Source organism: Diaphorina citri, unplaced genomic scaffold (genome assembly GCF_000475195.1).
Source record: "Diaphorina citri unplaced genomic scaffold, Diaci psyllid genome assembly version 1.1 scaffold331, whole genome shotgun sequence".
Taxonomy (NCBI): Eukaryota; Metazoa; Arthropoda; class Insecta; order Hemiptera; family Psyllidae; genus Diaphorina; species Diaphorina citri.
Genome location: NW_007377766.1, coordinates 17,919 through 43,317, shown reverse-complemented (window position 1 = coordinate 43,317; position 25,399 = coordinate 17,919). Strand labels below are relative to the sequence as shown.

Here is a 25,399-nt window from a genome sequence, read left to right as displayed (position 1 = left end):
GATCAATAATTATTATAATTTCCACAAATTAGATCTTTAAACGAGCGTCAAGGCAATGCTAAAACGTCTCATTGGCGTGTCCCCAAATTTGGCGGGTTTCCCCCGAACAGAGCTTTAGAACTGGAAGTTGGCAACTTGGCAAAGAATAACGTGTTTGTTTCATCACCGCATTAATGTCACCGTGAGAGAAAGAAGAGATGGATAATTCCATAACGATAGTGATGATCTAAAATCCGAGATTATACTATGAATTCATTAATAATCCAAAATCAGCACATCTGATTAATGTTGAGAGCCAGAAAAAGCTGGATGGCTAATATTTTGTCCAAGCACGTACCACTTTGTGGTAGGTATAATACTATTTTTTGTATAAATAACTAGCCGAAATCCGTCGCACCGGATTTCTGCTAGTAAATCCTTAAGGATGGCCGTTCATGTCACTCATCCATTTAGTGGTCTTGCTTGGCGTAGCTTAAAAAAAAAACGAACCGGAAAATAGCCTATAACCTTCTAACCTTCACGGGAGTGCAAGCAATAAGTTGACAAAGTTTCATAGTAATCGGATGAGCGGTTTGGCCAGGCATAAAATTCGAACAAACACACACAAACTAATAGTCATTTTTATATATTAGATTAAATCTTAGGTAGGTAGGTAGGTAGGTAGGTAGGTATGTATATTCTCTGTATAAACTGTATACCTACCTATGTATAGAGATGGAGAAGATACTTAATTTTCTTTTACGATTAGATGTCTCTAGATGTTTACGGCTATGTATGGTAATAAAACAAACAAAATTAATGCTTGCTGACAATTTAATACATATTATGTCAAAGTAGGTAATTACGAGTATACATAATACCTCATGTAGCACAAAATTTGATATGAAGAAAACTACAGGGTGGACAATTGAAAAATGGACATACTTAGGACTTCCTGAAAAGTAGAGAAGATTTGGTGAGTTGTGGCGCGTGTTTCAGCACATAAATTAGGTAGGTACCTATACACCCACCTAGATCTAGGTATTAGGTAGGTATAAATATGTAAATAAAATGCTAGTTTAGAACTTTAGACGATTTTGCACTCACTCTTATCTACAGAAATATTATAATAATTTTATATTTTCTTCATTCTTTTGATGTTGTCCTTGTCCCACTAACTGTGTTTACTTAGATCTTGGTTTAGAATGGTTTTGATTACCCAGACCACCTATGTTGTTTCGATTAACAGAATAATTATGTACCGACGACATTTTGATATTTTGTTTCCTAGGTATCTTTGATAAAAATTCTCATCTCTCTATCTTCGATAAAAATTCTTATCAACAAGCATGCATTATGGGGAAACCCAATTGGTAATATTTAATTAGCTTAATCTACATTATCAAATCTACGTTGTTTTGTACAGCTTATAGCTTGGACTATCAATATTACCTACATATGTAAATTTAGGCGACGCACACTTAATTGAAAAATCCCAGGGTTCTGTTCATCTAGACTTTTCATAATCAGTCCTCCAGTGAACTGAAGAACTCCGAAAAAAGGGTGGCTAATGGTGCGATCCTACTCAATCGGCATGTTCTGTTTTTCATCTGAGTGGAAATAGCGCACAAAAGACCGATGATCGAATCCAAAATGTGACGAGTGATTTGCATTTATATGTATGTTAAATTTAAACATGTCCGCTGAGGAGTTTGCAGAATTCGTTTTTCAACATACGGTTGTACTTGGATGAATATTGACTGATAAGGCTCAGGCCAAGAGTATAAAGGTAAACTTGTCTAATTAAGATACATTATAGGTACATAATTATATAGATAACCTCTTTTCCAGGTCAAGGTTGGTCGAAAACCGAAATAACTTACCTTAACAAGGGAGTTAGGGAGGTCTTTTTGGGGGTGGGTATATGTATAGGTAGGCAAATACTATTGTCAATATCCTACTGTTGACCGTCGGACCAGAGTGGGAACCAACCACACTGAAAATTTCTAAATAAGAAAGCCAGTATTACAAACATCAAAACTTATTTTAAATCCTGAAAATCTAAAGGATTCTGGAGCTGGGGACCAAACATGTCGAAATTTCTAAATAAGAAAGCCAGTATTACAAATATCAAAACTTATTTTAAACCTACCTTTTTTTATACAGTGTGGAGCTTTAGTGATCCATCGAAAATCGAAAACGGTTGCATTCAATGTGCTATCGCCGCTCCGCGCCGCTCCGCGCCGCACCGCTGGTTCAGTAAATTTTATTATTATTGGCTTTTTGAAGAGTAGGTATCTTCTCTTAACTTTACTTGAAAAGTGATTAGGTATCTACAATCTTCAAAGGAGAGTGTTGGACACCGAAGCAATATACTATCAACTTTGAAGTGAAAAGACTCACCCCCTGGTTAATATCTCATTGTTGATTTCATGTGCAGGCGAAAATACTTGAAAACGTCCAAAAGTTGACCAACGTGATGAGAGATTGTACACCCCGGGGTAGGAAGACTAGACTATTTTTGCGAGATAGCAATTATTTGGTAGTTTTGTGAGAACCGGTAATTATTTGCACCTTCCTTGAATGTTATCCTTGAAATTTTTGACTGTCCTTTTTTTCCAATATTACCTGGGCTGCGTTCAATAAAAGCAACTTCCTTAAAAAAAAAAAAAAAAAAAATCTACCTTTTTTTATACAGTTTGGAGCTTTAGTGACCAATCGAAAATCGAAAACGGTTGCATTCAATGTGCTATCGCCGCTCCGCGCCGCACCTCTGGTTCAGTAAATTTTATTATTATTGGCTTTTTGAAAAGTAGGTGTCTTCTCTTAACTTTACTTGAAAAGTGATTAGGTATCTACAATCTTTAAAGGAGAGTGTTGGACACCGAAGCAAAATACTATCAACTTTGAAGTGAAAAGACTCACCCCCGGGTTAATATCTCATTTTTGATTTCATGTGCAGGCGAAAATACTTGAAAACGTCCAAAAGTTGACCAACTTGATGAGAGACTGTACACCCCGGGGTAGGAAGACTAGATTATTTTTGCAAGATAGCAATTATTTGGTAGTTTTGTGAGAACCGGTAATTATTTGCACCTTCCTTGAATGTTATCCTTGAAATTTTCGGCTGTCCTTTCTTCCAATATTACCTGGGCTGCGTTCTTAATAAAAGCAACTTTTTTAATATTCTCTCGTTTTGTATGTGCATTGTTTGTTCGTGTTTTGTATAATGGATGGGTCCGTTTGCCCGTAAATAAATGTAAAAAAAAAACTTCATTTCCCAAAATTTTGGCGTCAACAACTTTACCTTTTTTCAATATTCTCTCGTTTTGTATGTGCATTGTTTGTTCGTGTTTTGTATAATGGATGGGTCCGTTTGCCCGTAAATAAATGTAAGAAAAAACTTCATTTCCCAAAATTTTGGCGTCAACAACTTTACTATCTTTCAGGTTCACTTCTGCTGTCAATTGCAGGGCTTAGGATGCCCAATGAATTTGGAGAGATGGGACTTGTGAAGTTACCAGGGTCATAAATATTTTAATTGCCATCAATTATGGTGCATGTCTCGATAGTAAAATAGATTTTTCATCGTCACAACAATGCAGGATTTTCCTTTGTAAGTATAATTTCCTTAATACGTACGAGAGTATTTTCCCGTAAGTACCTACTACCTAAGTTGTTTCACGTACCTAGTTACCTACCTTTTGCTGGCTCTATTCCCTTATGAAGTTGCTGTGTTTCGATTTTCATTCTTACGCCCATTTTACAAGGTTTACATCTTGGAATCTATCTTGGGCAACCTTCGACCCCTGCTGGACAAAGGTCTCTTCTTAATTGATTCTTCCATTGAATTCTATTTTGTGCTTTAAACATCCACTACTACTACACTACACTAAATTTTGATCTCACTATACCTACTAAATTTTGAACGAGAGTATTTTCCCGTAAGTACCTACTACCTAAGTTGTTTCACGTACCTAGTTACCTACCTTTTGCTGGCTCTATTCCCTTATGAAATTGCTGTGTTTCGATTTTCATTCTTACGCCCATTTTACAAGGTTTATATCTTGGAATCTATCTTGGGCAACCTTCGACCCCTGCTGGACAAAGGTCTCTTCTTATAATTGATTCTTCCATTGAATTCTATTTTGTGCTTTAAACATCCACTACTACTACCTACACTACACTAAATTTTGATCTCACTACACTAAATTTTGGTCTCATCATGATTATGATAATATCTTGGAATCTATCTACCTACAGCTTATGTTTGTTTGGTGTTTACGTGCTGGGCTGCTGGGTCAAATTGGTGAGCAACTTTTGTCACTTTGATCTTTTGAAACTTGACACAGAATTTGTTATTATGTACAGGGTGAGGCGCGGCAATTTCCTTTTTTGAAACGTCGATTAAATACTTGTGATACTTTCTTGACTTCTGTTGATGGATTAGCATCAAGAAATGTTGGAAATTTGATTTTATGTTGTTTCGAAAAGTACTCCATTCAACGACCCTCATTCTCGATACACTGATGGAGGCGATTTCTGAAGTTTCTCTCTACTTTCTCCAACAATGCTACCGGTAGACAGCCTATTTCTCGTCGGATGTTCTGCTTCAATTCTTCAAAGGTCCTCGGACGATCTTTGTAAACTTCAGCCTTCAGGTAGCCCCATAAAACCCCGAGAAGGACACCATAACGAAGACGAAACGCACGCTGCACTGTTACTATTAGACTCATTTCAAAAATAACTTTCTACATAAAATGCTTTCTGTTGCTTTGATAAAATGATTTTGAGGACTGAACTAAATCGAAACATAAATGTTCGCGGATTTCGCGATTATGTTCGCGGATTTCGCGATTATGTTCGCGGATTTTACAATGTTCCTCACAAATCTACACATCATACAATGTTCCTCACAAATCTATACATCATACAATGTTCCTCACAAATCTACACATCATAAAATGTTCCTCACAATCTACACATCAGACAATGTTCCTCAAAAATCTACACATCATACAATGTTCCTCACAAATCTACACATCATACAATGTTCCTCACAAATCTACACATCATACAAGAAAAATGTTTGAAGGAGAAGAGTGAAAACAAGAATGGCCTGTTTTCCTTTCCTACGCCTCATGGACGCGGCGTCAACTCGACGTTCATTCTGTTTACACAAAAAATTGTCGAAACTTCAACAAACATGACATCTAGCGGAGAAATTACAAAAGAATTTTATCATCAAATCTGAAGTCGTTCCAGAAATGGGTCAACTGTCGACTGTGATCAAAGCCTTTCATCCATGTTCTATCTTCGAACTTGATGCTAATCGAGAGTCGCTTCCAAAATTTAGGGCGCCGCCGCGTTCACTTGAAGAGATACGCCAGGAGGGGAAGTGAAATGAAAAACCCGCTTTCAGTTCACGTTGGGTTCGCATCATACCCGCGGCCGGCCGCGTAGAAATGAAAAACACAGCTATACTGCACTCCGCACACAGGAATTTCGTGAGAAAAGTCTCCTATTTTAATGCAATAGTTTTGCCAAGAGATGATGCGATGCGGATATAGTCTCATGAGAACAATATGATAAATAGTAGCATCACTTTTATTATTACTCTATACCGGTTTTGCTCAAACCATAGGCACAATAGAAGAAAGAGGGAATTCCATCGCAGATTGTGATAAAATAAATATTGATGGAATATAGGTATTCAGTCCATGTGCATTGTTCATAAGAGGAGAAAGAGGGAATTCCAACTTTAAACACGTGACAAGACGCGATGGTCATGTGCATTCGGAAAGTAAATAAACAGAGAGAATTAAAAGCTGCATTGCTCTTGAACCAAGAGCAGGGCAACTTTTGGAATACCCATGACCTTGAAAGTGGGAATCGAAGGGCGGGGGAAAATCTTCGCCAACCCATGAGCTTGACTGGCGGGGAAATGTGGTATCAGTATTCGACTCAGTGCCAAAAGAAGAAGACCTAACCGAGTTCAGTTTCCGTTGCATAAATAGATTATCATTTATACCAGAAGTAAGTTTCTTCGAAGACAGTCTACGGCAGTGGCGAAAAACTAGGAACAAATAAAGTACCTAGTATATAAACCTAATTTCTGACCAAGAGGGAAATAATGTGACTTGATTGTTGATTGGATCAACATTGCTAAGTGTAGTGCTGTGAAACCTGACATTAATCAACTGTGAATCTAATCTCTTGCTGTCTGGAAATTTCAGTAGGTAAGTTTCTTCATTTTTTCTAATATTTTAAATGTGTATTTTTTTTTTTTTCATTATTTTTAAAAACGATTTTATATAAGTTAGGAGCTCTGTGTATTAACATCAAAACCTGGCACACTTTTGTATCTAAATTAGATGACAGAAGAAATACCTAGTACATCAAAAAATCCAACATTATTTAATCCAAAATATCCAAAAAGTAATAAAATTTTGACCTTTTTTTACTACTTAACTGTCCATTTCGCGATTATGTTCGCGGATTTGGCGATTATGTTCGCGGATTTCGCGAATATGTTCGCGGATTTTGCAATTATGTTCGCGGATTTTGCGTTAACTGTCCCTAACAAATTGAGAAATGAGAGTTACCTGTCCTGTACCTATTTGTGACTGGACGATAACTGTTAATACGAGTGATAAATGATAAAGACTAAACATAATGATTATTCCTGGGTGATTTTGATTTGGAATTATGACACTTCAAATACATATGATGATTCTATCACTGCATGTATTTCATGATTACTTCATTTAACTGTCCCTAACAAATTGAGAAATGAGAGTTACCTGTCCTGTACCTATTTGTGACTGGACGATAACTGTTAATACGAGTGATAAAGACCAAACACAATGATTATTCCTGGGTGATTTTGATTGGGAATTATGACACTTCAAATACATAATTATGATGATTCCATCACTGTATTTATTTCATGATTACCTACTGTCCTACTTCATATCTATAGATAATACCTCATGTAGCACAAAATTTGATATGAAGAAAACTACAGGGTGGACAATTGAAAAATGGACATACTTAGGACTTCCTGAAAACTAGAGAAGATTTGGTGAATTGTGGCGCGTGTTTCAGCACATAAATTAGGTAGGTACCTATAATAATATACCCACCTATACTTTCTTCCCCTAGGGTTATTTTATTTTTCTCAAGGTCTATTTTTATTAACGTTTGACCCAATCTGATCATATTCTTAGACTTGGTGGTCTGCCATGGTGAAGTGCCTATACCTAGAACATCAGTAGATTATTTAACAAACATATGACATATCCGCTATCAATTAACGCACTTAGAAGAGAACAGTTTCGAACAAAAGGACAACGGATTTTAGTTTCGATCATATTAGGTGATAGATAAACATTTCAAATTTTGGTACTTCTAATTTGGACCATAAAAATTGCTATACCTAGAACATCAGTAGATTATTTAACAAACATATGACATATCCGCTATCAACGCACTTAGAGGAGAACAGTTTCGAACAAAAAGACAACGGATTTTAGTTTCGATCATATTAGGTGATAGATAAACATTTCAAATTTTGGTACTACTAATTTGGACCATCGCGAACGACATACTACCAATCGTAGCTATAGTTAAAGCGCCTTACCGGAAAAAAATAAATAATAATAAAATGTCACCAAGTTATGGCCATTTTTCTGAGGGTCTTAAAAATAGGACGCTATTCACTAACGGGTTAGATAAGGACACTCCTGACCTAGACAAATTAGCGGCTTTCAATAAGGTTAGTCTAACGTGCAGGTCCATTTCCGTCCGGTCCAAAACGGTTGGGTCGAAGACCCCCTTTAGGAGAATCCAGCAAAAAGTGGGCGTCAATGCAACAAGTTACACATACGCGTGCATACAAATAAATAGGCGTATTGACCTTATTACGTTATAGTTAGGTAATAATAAATGTTAGTCCAGGTTTGTCCATTCTCATCATGTCAGATTTTTCATATACTGGCCAAAGTAGATTTCATGTTTTGTAAAAGCACCGGTTCCCAAAGGACCACTGAAGTTATGTAACATTGTGCTAGGTTAAAATCCGGACGAGTGACCGCTGGGAAAACTCGTGTTAATGGCTTTTTCCCGTGGTAAAATCGGGCTTTAGATAAATGATGACATTTTGCTCAATTCGGGGGTAGTAATAATGTACATATTAAAACCTAGGTGATACATGTAATAAAGTCCTTTTTAAGGGAATCACATAAGGTCGGGAAAAAAATGATGATCGCCAATAATAATCATGCTCCAATAATCATACACATGTGCTACCGCTGAAATACTGACGGACGCCTGACGTTTTTTTTTATTCATTAATTCAGTTTGGTGCGTTTGTTTGTTGTCTAACGTGCTAACGGCTAATTATGATAGATAATTATCTACATAAGGTTAAGGCTAGTTAGGCTATTTAATATGTAAAATTCTACCCCTATTAAGTCTCAACGATTTAAACGACCTAATGAGATTTTAAACGTTATTCTGGGTGGACGTGAAAAGAAGGGACTAAAACGGAAACTGTAGCTAAAGCTATCAGTAATGCGCCTGAAAGATTATATAGGTTTTGGAACTTTGTCTTGAAACACCCTGTTTTGTAGTTGACGTTATCATGTTAATCTTGCCTGTTATTTGTTATGATCAGAACGTGATAATGTGATAAGTTGTAACTTGATATTTGATCTGTAGTGTCTATCATAACCATTGGATGCATCTCAATTATCCTATATTCGACATGACAAAATGGGTTTTTCCATGGATATATCTCTGGTGACGCGATGCGACGTAGTACCTAGACACATGATGTGTGCTCCTCAGCTAAGTCTTCCACAAACATAAATATATAAATGAGATAGTACCTAAATATATTAATGATCTAATCTTGCACGGCAGATCAAGGTTTGTTTTTGATTTCCTCCTCCGGTCCCGGCCCCCCGGAGCCAGCAGTTAAAAAAAAGGAAAATAAAATTTTCTCCTTCTTCTCCTTCTGGATTTTGCGATTATGTTCGCGGATTTGGCAATTATGTTCGCGGATTCGCGTCCCGAATCGACATTTTGGATATTTGGCAAGCCTATGTGTAGGTATCTCGGATTGTGAGATAATAGTAGGTAATAGACCTTATGCGCTTATTTTGTAATTGTAATAAGTGGACAATGTTTCATTTGACATCAAGTTCAGATTTGGATTTTTCACAACTTTTTACGCATTTGAATCGTCCTTCATCTTAAACTTTTTAAACGCATATCCTCTCTACCCGAAATATTCTTGCAAAAAATCCAAAAATTACCGAATTTTTGCATACTTATAATGTTGATTCAGACGATTTCAATCGACATCGAATCACGTACACACTACAAACTTGTTTTTAATTTATAACACTATGATCTTGGCTACTTATTAAGTAGTACTTAATATGGGTTCTGTCGATTTCGGACGTCAGTAGAGCCCGCAGGTAAATCATATGTGCACCCCCACCGCGCGGTCGACACAAGATGTGTAAATATTTCACCCCCCATCGGCAATGGAATCCGTGGTTTTTCACCAGTGAGAGTGTAATGACCACTATAACTTATAAACTGTTAACATAATGGGACAGCTTGGTCTAAGCTGACAGTCAAAATAAAGCCAGGGTCCTACACAGGGGGTGGGGAGAGGGTCCATCCGGTCCCGGCCCCCCGGAGCCAGCAGTTAAAAAAAAGGAAAATAAAATTTTCTCCTTCTTCTCCTTCTGCTTCTTCTTCTTCTTCTGATTCTTCTTCTTCTTTTTTTGATATTGTTTGTTCTTGTCGTGATAAGTTCCTTTGTATCAATGAGACCCTACCTTGTAGAAATATTTCAAACATTTGGAGTTCCCCTCAAATCAGAATGGGTCCTGGTTTTAACAGGTGTACTAGCTATTACTGGATCTTTGGTTAGCTCGCTGACTGTTTTTTGATATTGTTTGTTCTTGTCGTGATAAGTTCCTTTGTATCAATGAGACCCTACCTTGTAGAAATATTTCAAACATTTGGAGTTCCTCTCAAATCAGAATGGGTCCTGGTTTTAACAGGTGTACTAGCTATTACTGGATCTTTGGTTAGCTCGCTGACTGTCAATAAGTTTGGTAAAAGACCTATGTCATTGTGGAGCACGGGTATTTGTTTTGTTTTTACTATAGCTCTTGCTATTTGTTCCATGAACTTGCACTGGCCTGGCTGGATTCCTCTGACAATATTCTGTATATGTTTTTGGATTTCTGGTTACGGGATATTAGCATTACCATGGATGTTGATGTCAGAAATTTTCCCCGTTCGAATTCGTGGAGTTGCTTGTGGAATTTGTGCAGCTATTAATTCTATCGTTTGCTTCCTCGTCACTAAAACATATGTGACTTCCATTACTTGGTTTGGCCTTCATGGCACTTTGTTTATTTATAGTTTTATAACGGGTATAGGATTTGCCATTCGAATTCGTGGAGTTGCTTGTGGAATTTGTGCAGCTATTAATTCTATCGTTTGCTTCCTCGTCACTAAAACATATGTGACTTCTATTACTTGGTTTGGTCTTCATGGCACTTTGTTTATTTATAGTTTTATAACGGGTATAGGATTTTATTTCGCGATTATGTTCGCGGATTTGGCGATTATGTTCGCGGATTTCGCGAATATGTTCGCGGATTTTGCAATTATGTTCGCGGATTTCGCGATTTTGTTCGCGGATTTGGCAATTATGGTCGCGGATTTGGCGATTTATGTTCGCTCGCGATTTTGTTCGCGGATTTCGCGATTATGTTCGCGGATTTCGCGATTATGTTCGCGGATTTCGCGATTATGTTCACGGATTTTATGTTCGCGGATTTCGCGATTATGTTCGCGGATTTCGCGATTATGTTCGCGGATTTGGCGATTTTGTACGCGGATTTCGTGACTATGTTCGCGGATTTCGCGATTATGTTCGCGGATTTCGCGATTTTGTTCGCGGATTTCGCGATTATGTTCGCGGATTTTGTGATTATGATGTTCGCGGATTTCGCGATTATGTTCGCGGATTTCGCGATTATGTTCGCGGATTTCGCGATTATGTTCGCGGATTTTTGTTCGCGGATTTTGCGATTATGCTCGCGGATTTCGCGATTATGTTCGCGGATTTGGTGATTTTGTTCGCGGATTTCATTTCGCGATTATGTTCGCGGATTTCGCGATTATGCTCGCGGATTTCGCGATTATGTTCGCGGATTTCGCGATTATGTTCACGGATTTCGATTATGTTCGCGGATTTCGCGATTTTGTTCGCGGATTTCGCGATTTTGTTCGCGGATTTCGCCATTATGTTCGCGGATTTGGCAATTTTTTTCGCGGATTTGGCGATTAAGGAAGACAAAGAAAATTACCCCTTTAAATTAAAAAAAAAAAAAAAAAAAAAAACAAAGGTATTGTATAGGACTATAGGTAATTTGAGTCTAAGTACACATAGGTATTATCGCTTATTACTTTGATACAGTACCTCATCTTATCAAATTCATTTATTTGTACATGTATACAAGTAGCTCCCCTATATACCTGGCTTCTCATGAGGCAATATTGACTGTTGACAAAGATCGGCAATGGGCAGAATCGTGCCACTTGAACTTGAAAAAAAAAAAAAGGTATTGTATAGGACTATAGGTAATTTGAGTCTAGGTACACGTAGGTATTATCGCTTATTACTTTGATGCAGTACCTCATCATATCAAATTCATTTATTTGTACATGTATACAAGTAGCTACCTACCTGGCTTCTTATGAGGCAATATTGATTGTTGACAAAGATCGGCAATCGGCATTGGTCAGCTAATTATTTATTCATGAAAATCAAATAAAAACAAAGGAATCTTCCAGAATCTTCTCTTGGGTAAACGAGGTAGGCACAACTGACGCAGAATTACCTAGTAAATTATGTTTGTTAATATATTTCATTCAGTCCCGCCAAGAGATGTTCATCGGAGAATATGGATTGCCAATATTTCAAGATTTCTGGAAGAGTTAGATAATCGTAATCAGCTCACTATGAGATCACATGTTGTTGCTAATTTTGTCAGCAACATCACGCGGTTTACAACTCCAAGAATGCTGCGATTCCGGCCAAATCAGTCCAAACGCATTTATTTATTCAGATTCCTTGTTGATTATAATTCAGTGTACGCAAATACAAGAAATTGCACACAAAGGCGAAATTATTGTCTAGATCCTAGATTCGTAGAGGTTGTCCTAGAGCCTAGACTCTAGGATAACCTCTACGAATCTAAGAGATGTTCATCGGAGAATATGGATTGCCAATATTTCAAGATTTCTGGAAGAGTTAGATAATCGTAATCAGCTCACTATGAGATCATGCCCAATGACATATAGTAGATTATTCAATTATTCTTAGTTCTTAGTGAATGTATGACGCACCTCATTAGTAAAACCAATATTAATTACGTACCTGATATTTTAACAAACAGTAAATATTTTTTGTTTTTGTTTTGCAGATTGGCATAGGTACTACTGGCGCGTGGTCTTGGCTAAACCAAAACTGCCCAATGACATATAGTAGATTATTCAATTATTCTTAGTTCTTAGTGAATGTATGACGCACCTCATTAGTAAAACCAATATTAATTATGTACCTGATATTTTAAAAAATTGTAAATATTTTTTTGTTTTTGTTTTGCAGATTGGCATAGGTACTACTGGCGCGTGGTCTTGGCTAAATCAAAACAATATCGAATGTCGTCGAATAATAATTCTGAATTTCTGACTCAGTAATGGCTGGTTCTAATTAATTTCTGAATTAGAATGAAGACCAATGAGATTCCACTTGCAGGCTTAGAAACAAGAACCATGAATAAATGATGAGTTTTAAGTCTCATGTCCTGGTTAATACATCATCAAGAGTCAAAATAATCGCCACATAAGGTTCTCGAAGGCGGACTACCTTAACAAAGATTAATACCACATCAACCTTTGAGACATTGAAGATATAAGTACATTTGACTGACGTTAATTTTATTCCATTGATCCTTACATACCTATCTCGTCTTCTTCTTTTCTTCTTCTTCTTCTTCTTCTTCTTCTTCTTCTTCTTCTTCTTCTTCTTCTTCATATAGGATGGGTTCTATTAAATAACGTGAGGATTGGTCACATAAGGGATGATTTTTTTTTCTTTTGAAGAAAATCAAAGTTGAAAAAAAAAAAAACTTTGGTGATAAAAGCTGTATCTACAAATGTCTGAGCAGTTACATACATAAAACAGTTACCTTCTTTAAGTAGGTACCTATTCTGTTGAAAATTAAATTATTATAACAGATTATTACTATTTTATTCCTTTCTTAAAGAAATGGCAAAGGTTGAGAGCGAAGGGCATCCACTCGTAATTTTTTTGTAGCCAAAACCAAATGTCAGCCCAAAGCAATAACCCCAGGGTTGATTGAGAGGCTGATGAAAAACGCCGACCCCGTCTGGACACGGGAAAAGGCTAAGAAAAAAGAAGAAGAAAGGAAGATTATTATTTTTTACTGTTGGTATAATAGAACAACTTGTTCTAAGCTGACAGTCTAAATAAAGCATTACTTAGGTATTACTTATACACTTTGTTTAGGTCACAAAGATAGTAACGTCTTTCCACCCTGTATGTGTTAGTGTAAATTTATGCTCACAAATCACGATCTATTTTATGTTCCATCAACTCTTGATGTCAGATTCAGAGTCAATATTGCTGACTTTATTCTCTTTTTCCTCGTCCCAATCGGTAATTCCATAAGTGGAGGGAAAAACGCTGTTGCTAAGTCTTTAACATTTTTGAGATGTTTGATTTAATTCGCTGTGACGTGTCTTTAGACGTAAATCATATCTACATATCATACAATGTTCCTCAAAAACCTACACATCATACAATGTTCCTCACAAATCTACACATCATACGATGTTCCTCACAAATCTACACATCATACAATGTTCCTCACAAATCTATACATCATACAATGTTCCTCACAAATCTACACATCATACAATTTTCCTCACAATCTACACATCATACAATGTTCCTCACAAATCTACACATCATAAAATGTTCCTCACAATCTACACATCATACAATGTTCCTCACGACTCTACACATCATACAATGTTCCTCACGACTCTACACATCATACAATGTTCCTCACAATCTACACATCATAGAATGTTCCTCACAAATCTACAAATCATACAATGTTCCTCACAAATCTACACATCATACAATGTTCCTCACAAATCTACACATCATACAATGTTCCTCACAAATCTACACATCATACAATGTTCCTCAAAAATCTACACATCATACAATGTTCCTCACAAATCTACACATCATACAAGAAAAATGTTTGAAGGAGAAGAGTGAAAACAAGAATGGCCTGTTTTTCTTTCCTACGCTTCATGGACGCGGCGTCAACTCGACGTTCATTCTGTTTCCACAAAAAATTGTCGAAACTTCAACAAACATGACATCTAGCGGAGAAATTACAAAAGAATTGTATCATCAAATCTGAAGTCGTTCCAGAAATGGGTCAACTGTCGACTGTGATCAAAGCCTTTTAATCATGTTCTATCTTCGAACTTGATGCTAATCGAGAGTCGCTTCCAAAATTTAGGGCTTCCGTCCGGTCCAAAACGGTTGGGTCGAAGACCCCCTTTAGGAGAATCCAGCAAAAAGTGGGCGTCAATGCAACAAGTTACACATACCCGTGCATACAAATAAATAGGCGAATTGACCTTATTATACGTTATAGTTAGGTAATAATAAATGTAAGTCCAGGTTTGTCATTCTCATCGTGTCAGATTTTTCATATACTGGCCAAACTAGATTTCATGTTTTGTAAAAGCACCGGTTCCCTAAGGACCACTGAAGTTATGTAATATTGTGCCCGTCTGGGACGAGTGACCGTCTGGGAAAACTCGTGTTGATGGCTTTTTTCCTGTGGTAAAATCGGGCTTTAGAGGAATGATGACATTTTGCTCAATTCGAGGGTAGTAATGATGTACATATTAAAACCTAGGTAATACATACTATCTTTCAGGTTCACTTCTGCTGTCAATTGCAGGGCTTAGGATGCCCAATGACATATAGTAGATTATTCAATTATTCTTAGTTCTTAGTGAATGTATGACGCACCTCATTAGTAAAACCAATATTAATTATGTACCTGATATTTTAAAAAATTGTAAATATTTTTTTGTTTTTGTTTTGCAGATTGGCATAGGTACTACTGGCGCGTGGTCTTGGCTAAATCAAAACAATATCGAATGTCGTCGAATAATAATTCTGAATTTCTGACTCAGTAATGGCTGGTTCTAATTAATTTCTGAATTAGAATGAAGACCAATGAGATTCCACTTGCAGGCTTAGAAACAAGAACCATGAATAAATGATGAGTTTTAAGTCTCATGTCCTGGTTAATACATCATCAAGAGTCAAAATAATCGCCACATAAGGTTCTCGAAGGCGGACTACCTTAACAAAGATTAATACCACATCAACCTTTGAGACATTGAAGATATAAGTACATTTGACTGACGTTAATTTTATTCCATTGATCCTTACATACCTATCTCGTCTTCTTCTTTTCTTCTTCTTCTTCTTCTTCTTCTTCTTCTTCTTCTTCTTCTTCTTCTTCTTCTTCATATAGGATGGGTTCTATTAAATAACGTGAGGATTGGTCACATAAGGGATGATTTTTTTTTCTTTTGAAGAAAATCAAAGTTGAAAAAAAAAAAACTTTGGTGATAAAAGCTGTATCTACAAATGTCTGAGCAGTTACATACATAAAACAGTTACCTTCTTTAAGTAGGTACCTATTCTGTTGAAAATTAAATTATTATAACAGATTATTACTATTTTATTCCTTTCTTAAAGAAATGGCAAAGGTTGAGAGCGAAGGGCATCCACTCGTAATTTTTTTGTAGCCAAAACCAAATGTCAGCCCAAAGCAATAACCCCAGGGTTGATTGAGAGGCTGATGAAAAACGCCGACCCCGTCTGGACACGGGAAAAGGCTAAGAAAAAAGAAGAAGAAAGGAAGATTATTATTTTTTACTGTTGGTATAATAGAACAACTTGTTCTAAGCTGACAGTCTAAATAAAGCATTACTTAGGTATAACTTATACACTTCGTTTAGGTCACAAAGATAGTAACGTCTTTCCACCCTGTATGTGTTAGTGTAAATTTATGTTCACAAATCACGATCTATTTTATGTTCCATCAACTCTTGATGTCAGATTCAGAGTCAATATTGCTGATTTTATTCTCTTTTTCCTCGTCCCAATCGGTAATTCCATAAGTGGAGGGAAAAACGCTGTTGGTAAGTCTTTAACATTTTTGAGATGTTTGATTTAATACGCTTTTTCCATGCATCTCACGTGCTTCCAACAAACTCCACGAAAAAAAGACGATATTCAAATTGCGTCGATCATAAAATTGAACCTAGAAGAGTCGAGGTCGAGCGGATTTCGAACTCATTTTCATGTCTTCTGACAGTTTCGTTTGTCCATATACACGGTGGTTTTTGAGTCAACTATGTGTGATACATTCCTAGGGTGTATCATGCCCATAATTCACCGGGTATGGAGTTGATAATCAAAGGTGACTTGAAAAAGTTCATACAAAAAAAATAAATCTTCACGCAACTCGTTGTAGTCAGAAGAGGTGTACATACTCAAATTGCGCCGATTGATTTCAAGGTCATAGGAAAATTCGGTGGGATTAAGTAGTTGACGCTGTCGATCGACTGAAACGAAGTAAAGGGGCTTTTCAGCCCTATCCCGAAAGTACCTTGGAAAATGTACATTGCCTCGACAGCATACATATAACATATAAGATTTCTCTTTAGGACGTTACTATATTGCACTGCACTGAGTTAGTTATGGGTTATAGGTGGGTTATTAATAACTTATTATAGGTCATGATTGTTTTAAATACATATTTTTCCTGATATGGTATCTAGCTAAAAAAAAAAGTACATCCCCTAGTTTGCTACTTTGCTCTATGTTATCGTGATAAAACGAGAACTATAACCATCTGAACTTTTTTTCCTCATTTGGAGAGGTCTCAACGATTTAAACGACCTAATGAGATTTTAAACGTTATTCTGGGTGGACGTGAAAAGAAGGGACTAAAACGGAAACTGTAGCTATAGCTATCAGTAATGCGCCTGAAAGATTATGGGTTTGGGAACTTTGTTTGGAAACACCCTGCTTTGTCGTTGACGTTATCATGTTCATCTTGCCTGTTATTTGTTATGATCAGAACGTGATAATGTGATAAGTTGTAACTTGATACTTTATCTATAGTGTCTATCATAACCATTGGATGCATCTCAATTATCCTATATTCAACATGACAAAATAGGTTTTTCCATGCCAGACACCGAAGCGAATACAATAGTCCGTCCCTTATACCTTTTTATTACTATTGTAATAATAAAGGAAGGACGGACTAAAAACCAATACCACTAGTATTATTATTGAAAATAATAATAATAATAAAAAAAGTTGTGAGGAGGGGGCCCATTGTTGGACTTTGCACCGGGGCCCGTTTAAGCTGTGAACAGACCTGAATAAAACACTACTTATACCTACTTATTACTTACACGCCATAGGACTATGGCTGATGAATACGAATACCTATTATACACAAACTACACAAACATATTTTATCAACAGAAGATGGTGACAGGTATCTTATAATTTTCGAAAGTATCTATCTCATCTCTATCAACTTATAATTATTTATCTCATCTCTAGGACCGGTTCATGGCAAGATCAAGGTCTCGCCAAAAAAGAAACGACTTTTTGGTAAATTATTATTTCATTCATCTGATTCGATTATTGATCAATGATGAACCTTTTGCTGCTAAGGTCAGCCACTCACTATCAGGTAGACCTGACAGGTACCCCTGATCAGGTCCGCCTGCCAGGTCTAACTGATACTAAGTGGCTGGCCTGAGAAGCTTTCAAACTATAAAGAACAATTAGTCTAATAGATCCTCTAGGTTGACCAACTGTAGCCGTTCATCTGTGTTCACAAAATATGCAGTGTGCATGGATAACAAATTAAAAGATGAATAATAATTAACTAATCAATCATACGAGTACATATAGGGGGGTTTCCTTAAAAATTTTCCCCGAAGTTAACAATCAATATTCGATTCCTTAAGAACAAGAAAAAATGTTACTAATGTTAGGTATTCCATTATAAAGAATGTTAGTACCTATACAACATAATGCAACGCTTACACGCTTACTAGATCGATTATTATGTTACTTCTAAGTTTTTCCCTATTGTCTCAATATGACTCAAAGATGATATTTAAATGTTAACGTAATATGACTTCATAGTGCTTGTAGACGTTCTAATTTTTTAATCTTTACAGTCTTATGGTGCATTTCCACTCTCGGTAAATGCGGAGTTGGAAAAGCACCTTTCTGTAGAATTAAAGAAGTACTCGGGCTTAGAGCAGTAAAACTATGGAAGAACTATATCTCTAAAGTGAGCACACCTAACTATACACTGTTCAAGAACCTAACTCTAACGTATACTTAAAACTTAAACAAAGATTTACGAGAGAAATAAAAGATCATCTTTCTGAAAAGCAATCTTTTCTTGAAGGCCTCCGAGAGCCCCAGACTTACCTCACTTGACTTACCTTCAGCCCATGTTATCAATGTTATGTATATAGGTAATAGGTATAGGGCAGACTTACTTAGGTACTTGAAGCTACTGTGAATGGCATTCCATCTAGTGATACTGATACTTGTTCTAGCATCCACTTTCTCGAATTGATCATCTTTCTGAAAAGCAATCTTTTCTTGAAGGCCTCCGAGAGCCCCAGACTTACCTCACTTGACTTACCTTCAGCCCATGTTATCATTGTTATCAATATTATGTATATAGGTAATAGGTTTAGGGCAGACTTACTTAGGTACTTGAAGCTACTGTGAATGGCAATGGCATTCCATCTAGTGATAATGATACTTGTTCTAGCATCCACTTTCTCGAATTGCAAACAACTCCACTTTCAGACATGTACCTCGGCACATCCGTGCAGAACCATCACGTGAAAAAAAAAAATCACCTTGAATCACTCGATCCGTCTCAATTTTCTAGTAGACTCTCATGCGATGGAATCATAGTTCCGCGACTTTTAGTAATGCGTATAGTTATACGAAACCTGAAAGTCCAAACCGCCAAACCCACATGAAAATGATACAGACCTCTCATACTCTAGGAGACCTAAGTCGGAACACTCTGAGAGGTCTCTACATTTTATCATAGGCTTGGGCTGGGGATTTTCAGGAGGCATCGCACGACTACGCGATACTAAAATTCGAGCGACTACGGTTCCAATATGCGGCAGGCCTTAATCGAGATAATAACTATACCATGTGTGTGCTGGTGATTTACAAGGTTCCCTCTACTAACAGTAATAGAAAGTAATAAGTTCAAGAGATAACAAGAGTGACAAGTGAGCAAGTGACAGTGAAATCTTCTTACATAATAAATATATCTCTGGTGACGCGATGCGACGTAGTACCTAGACACATGATGTGTGCTCCTCAGCTAAGTCTTCCACAAACATAAATATATAAGTGAGATAGTAAATATATTAATGATCTAATCTCGCACAGCAGATCAAGGTTTGTTTTTGATTTCCTCTTAGAAATAAATACCGAGATTTTTCCTCCACTCACAGCCTCCAGCGAAATGTTTATTATGAGAATCATGTCGTGATTCGAAGAAGATCTAGGTAGAAAGAATTTTCATGTAGCTTGTGAACTGACACGTGTTTTTGAGATGGCAGTGAGCTTTGTACCTCATGTTACTTAACTTATTCAATTTGTGACGTTTTCAATTTACAAGGAGCCTCTTGGGGGCCCTTTTTTTGACCTTGTTCTACAGTTCATTGAATAACTACCGAGGTAATGAGAGGAAAAATTATTTCATTTTTCGACCTTCTTCGGGTCGAAAACTTGGCTTCAATTTTACATTTTTTTGTTTTTGAGGGATTTCTTCTAACTCGATGTAATCATCATCTTTTGGAATCCAAAGTCTTAAAATTTATGTTTTCTGTACTTCCCTGTTTCCAATGCGTAGTTAAGCGTGGACACTTGGGCATCACTACATTACATCAGTGGTAAAGCAGTCCTCTAACGAGTAGGCACGGAATTCGTAATTTTCGAAACTCTAACGTGACGAGTTTTTTTTCATTGATTAAATTATTAGATATTAATTTATTTTTTAATAAGATAAAATTTTACTAATTATTGAAGAAACGATCGCGAGTAGTTTTGTAGTTTTACGAAGCAATTTTCCGTGCTTAATCGTACATAGACCTATAAACAGTAATTTTATACACGTGTGAACCACCTTGTCCAAAACAAAATACATTTTCCGGGTAAGAAACCTATAGACGTAGATGTATTTTTAACAAAAGTCCTATAAAAAAGGAACAATAGTCCGTCCCTAGTTCCGTGTATTATTATCTACTTGTGTACCTAATGAAATTGATAAATTCGTTGTTTAAATAATTAAATAAATAAAATTGACACATTATTTTAATGTTATTTGTGTTGTAATTTACTCTTTCTAGATCTGTTACATAATATCCCCCAGCTATCCGAATTTGCCCTTTACAGATTAGAACTAGGTAAATTTTTTACATACTTAGGTTGTATATTTACAGAAAATGCATCAGATATACAACCTAAGTATGTAAAGACTTTACCTAGTTCTAAAATGTAAAGGGCAAATTAAGATAACAGAGAAAGAACTTTGAATGGATCAGTTCCCGATGGCCAATAGGCCACTGAAGTTAAGCAACTTTGCTCGTGGTTAATATCCGGATGGGTGACCATCTCGGTAGACACGTGCAGCTGCCTAAGGTGAGGATATGAAGAGGCGGGCAACTTCAATTTACAATTAAATTGTCCTTCAAGGTAATGTAAACTGAACAATTCAATGTAATTTACGTTGCATTGAAGGACATCAGGAAAAAAAGTCGACCTCCCTCAAGAATCAACGCAATTTACAATTAAATTGTCCTTCAAGGTAATGTAAACTGAACAATTCAATGTAATTTACGTTGCATTGAAGGACATCAGGAAAAAAAAGTCGACCTCCCTCAAGAATCAACCTGATAAAGACGAAAGATGATAATATTATTGAGAAGACTCTTTTTCAGGTTAAATAGGTGCCCGTGAAAATTATGATCTATGATATAGCTAATAAGTACATGGATAGTGATTTTTGTTGTACTGAAAACCCCCCTGATTACAGGGATAACTACAATAATATCCACAAAGGCTTTTCTAGCCTGACACTCCTGACAGTTCTCCACTTGTTTTGCCTATGTTGCAGGTGACAAACATTGGTGTCATCCTGGTATCCATCTCCTGGAAAAAGATAAAAATTGAGCATATAAGATAAATTCCGAAGAAAAAATGAAGCAATCTAACAACAATGCTAACGACTACACGCTAACAAAAGATTTAATCAAGGATGAAATGGAATTGACAACACAATTATTGATTCCTACAGCCTATAAGAAGTCTTCAAAGCTATATGCCAGGTTGCCCAGCTTAAACGGTTTCATAAAAATTGATCTTGTGTGATGTGGGAGATCAGTTTGATGATTGATTACGACTAATCGATTATTACGATTACGATTAATCGATTACTCACATCAAACATATTACTAAGTAAGTACCTAGTATGTACGTATGGGAAAAACACTTGAATCTTGTACTCCTAAGCTGAGTTTCCCATCAAGGAAATGCTGCACCCAAGCCGGCCAATTATTCTAATTCGTTTGTGATGATGCTACCTACAACTCCAGATAAGACGTACATATCGTACAAACTATTGTTGTGACTAGTATGAATGAATGTGGTGTGAATGATTGGCTCTACGGTTTTCCCATTTCTTAGAGAGGGGAAAACCGTAAGGAGACTTCCTGTGTTTATGCATCTCGGAGGAGAAGTGTCTGATTACACCTATGATATTTAAAAAGTCCACACTCGTGAGAATAATTATTAAAATTGATGAGTCTACCTGCGAGTAAATGGCCCAATTGGATGGATGAGTTTGTCCCAGGTCTCAAAATTTGTTTCACTATAATTCTCGAACGATTGAGATTTTGATGAAACAGTCTTGATCTTTTTAAATGAAACTTTATTATATTTGGAAATTGTCTCACATTCTGAAAATGTCGCATTCTGCCATGTAAGCGGGTTCGTTTCCCGCCCGGGGCGGATTTTAACAGGTCAGGTTCGTTCACGAAATGACTGGCTTTCTCCTATCCTGTATTCGTCCTCTCTTCGCTCTCGGCTCGGGACGATAAGAACTTGGCAGTTGCAGTTCCCTCTATCAAACCACAATTAAAAAGAAAGAAAAAATCACAATGTTCAACTTGGCAATGTTTTCCCTTCTCACATTAATACATTTCTTAGAGAGGGGAAAACCGTAAGGAGACTTCCTGTGTTTATGCATCTCGGAGGAGAAGTGTCTGATTACACCTATGATATTTATAAAGTCCACACTCGTGAGAATAATTATTAAAATTGATGAGTCTACCTGCGAGTAAATGGCCTAATTGGCCATAGCAGTGGCGACCATTCAGATCGAGTCACACTGAATCACTGATATAGGAGTTGGATGGAAGAGAATGTACGGAGAGAGCCGAGTGACTGGGTGCCGGCAAAATATTGAACTCTATATCAGGGAGCTCGACACTTTACTATTAGTCTAATGACTTGTGGCACCCTATCACTAATGCTGTAATGGAGGGAACAATGACTGCTAAAGTCTTATCGTCCCGAAAGCGAAGAGCGAAGGAAGACAGGATAGGAAAAAGCGAGCCGTTCCGAGAACGAATCTTATCTGTTTAGGGTAAAGTTCGCCCCGGCCAGAAATTGACCCCCCGACCTAGCGCTTAAAAGAAATGGGGTTGGATGGAAAAGAATACCTCCGGCGTTAATCCAGTATTAACATTAAAAAAAAAAAAAAAAAAAAAAACATCAATTTTATTGCCATGGTATCCCGTTTTCAAAGTTTATACCTTTTTCTGTTCTACGTAATGGGGTTTTCCCCGCTCTTGTTTTCTTCGAAGTTCTAAGATAAGCTCCGTCAATGCTAGCAAGAAAGTACTTATATTGTTTTTCTATGAAATTCAATATTGTCTCTCCTTTTCCTTCTCCCCTCCTTCTCTCTTTCTCTCCCTCTCTGTCTAAATTTTCCAATATGATAGGTAGGTACAGACAGTGTCATATTTCTCAATAGGTGTGCTATTGTGCAATTTAATTTATATAGTGTTTCGACTTTCGACCTAAAAAGTAAAGAGGCTAAAAGGATCTATGTATACATATAATGGACTGCAACACACTGGCGCAACTTTTGACTTTGACATTGGTTCTACCGGACACGGAAAGTAAAGCAGTTCTCCACTTGTTTTGCCTATGTTGCAGGTGACAAACATTGGTGTCATCCTGGTATCCATCTCCTGGAAAAAGATAAAAATTGAGTATATAAGATAAATTCCGAAGAAAAAATGAAGCAATCAAACAACAATGCTAACGACTACACGCTAACAAAAGATTTAATCAAGGATGAAACCGAACCAGAACACATTCTGCGATATGGAAAACGATCTGCCTGCTCACAGATCATGGTGGCAGTGATACAAAACTTCCTCCTGGTGGCAGTGGGAATGTCTTTTGGGATGCCAACAGTCATTTTAGGGGCGTTGAATCACAGAGTAGCAACTAATGAAACTAAAATGGACACACCAAACTTAATAATGGATGATGAAGAATCATCATGGCTGGGAAGCATTCTCTTTTTAATTCATCCACTTGGTGCTGTCATCAGCGGATATCTTGTGGAAGCTGCTGGTCGAAAGAAAGTCATGATTTTAGTATGCATACCTTTCTTTGTAGGATGGATGTTATTGTACTATGCGGAATCCGTCTTGATGATTCTAGCGGGAACAACCGCAATGGGTATTGGCATTGGTTTTTGTGAAGGACCAATCATTTCCTATTTGGGAGAAGTTTGTGAACCTCGAATGAGAGGGTCATTAACATTACTTACATGTTATTGTACTATGCGGAATCCGTCTTGATGATTCTAGCGGGAACAACCGCAATGGGTATTGGCATTGGTTTTTGTGAAGGACCAATTATTTCCTATTTGGGAGAAGTTTGTGAACCTCGAATGAGAGGGTCATTAACATTACTTACTGGAATATCTGGAACCCTGGGTATTCTCGTCATATTCTTTATAAATGCTCTTGTAGACTGGAGAACAACAACTTTATTAAGCTCAATCATTCCTTTATTGGCCATGGTAATGCTATTTATTCTACCTGAATCTCCAACCTGGCTGATTTCTAAAGGTAGATTGACTCAAGCCGAGAAATCTTTAAGATGGGTCCGAGGTTGGTGTACAAAAGATGAAGTTCGCGAAGAATTTGAACAATTAGTAAGAGATTTGGCAAAAGCTGCAAATGATGTGGACAGTGCTTCAAATAAAGCATCACGGATTGACAAGATAAAAGATGAGTTGAATTACTTCCTACAGCCAGAAATTCGTCGTCCATTTAATATGATTTTGATATTTAGTAGACGGTTGCTTCACTAGTTTATTATTATTCTTCAATGTTGTGTTGCAGCCTCCATACACTGATAAAAGGGGAGTATTTGCTGCAGGCGATAAAGTAATCCCAACATTCCAATACTAGCTAAAAATACCAAGGAAGAATTTCTAAAAGACTATCAATTGAATGGAATTCTTATGGCTGGGAGGAAGAATACAATCCGAGTTCAAACTGATTTCTGAATGCCTGAAATTTAATATAAAACCAGATTTTTTAATATCATGAGTTTAACTTAAGGCAAATTTACCTCAGATTGTCATTCCGGTCATTAAGGACATTAAATTGGGTGGGAAGGAGGGGGTAGGGACCCCTAGTCTGATAACTAATAACCTTGTTGATAATTCGGTACCTGGGTAGGTTCACTGAGAAACAGATTAGTGATAGGGTGCCACAAGTTTTAAGTTTATGAAAACTCTATCATTGAGTTACTTCCCATTATTTAGGTTGTTGAAATGTATGGTAAAGTGTCGAGCTTCCTGATACTTCTTCTTCTTCTTCTTCTTCTTCTTCTTCTTCTTCTTCTTCTTCTTCTTCTTCTTCTTCTGTTTCTTCTTCCTCGCCTTTTCCCGTGCGTTCAGACGAGGTCGGCGTTTTTTGTCAGCCCCTCAATCAGCCCGAGTTACTAGAGTGATTGCTTTGGGGCACATTGGGACTGACATTTGGTTTTGGCTATAAAAATTTGACGAGCAGATGCCCTTTG

General features: G+C 36.9%; 1 protein-coding gene across 1 annotated transcript; it reads left to right on the top strand.

Moving 5' to 3' along the window:
* Positions 1 to 5,921: 5,921 nt before the first annotated feature.
* LOC103507647 (facilitated trehalose transporter Tret1-like) lies at positions 5,922 to 24,683 on the top strand. The gene is made up of 4 exons (XM_026822468.1): positions 5,922 to 6,218; positions 21,405 to 21,535; positions 23,641 to 23,985; positions 24,135 to 24,683. The coding sequence occupies exons 2-4, from the start codon at positions 21,488 to 21,490 to the stop codon at positions 24,681 to 24,683; spliced, it is 942 nt and encodes a 313-aa protein (XP_026678269.1). The 5' UTR covers positions 5,922 to 6,218; positions 21,405 to 21,487.
* Positions 24,684 to 25,399: the final 716 nt, after the last annotated feature.

Coding starts and splice junctions, on each gene's coding strand:
- LOC103507647 (XM_026822468.1), top strand. CDS start 21,488: ATGAAGCAATCTAACAACAATGCTAACGACTACACGCTAACAAAAGAT. Junction 21,536..23,640: donor ACTACACGCTAACAAAAGAT/TTAATCAAGGAT, acceptor CTAACAAAAGAT/TTAATCAAGGATGAAACCGA. Junction 23,986..24,134: donor TACCTTTCTTTGTAGGATGG/ATGTTATTGTAC, acceptor AACATTACTTAC/ATGTTATTGTACTATGCGGA.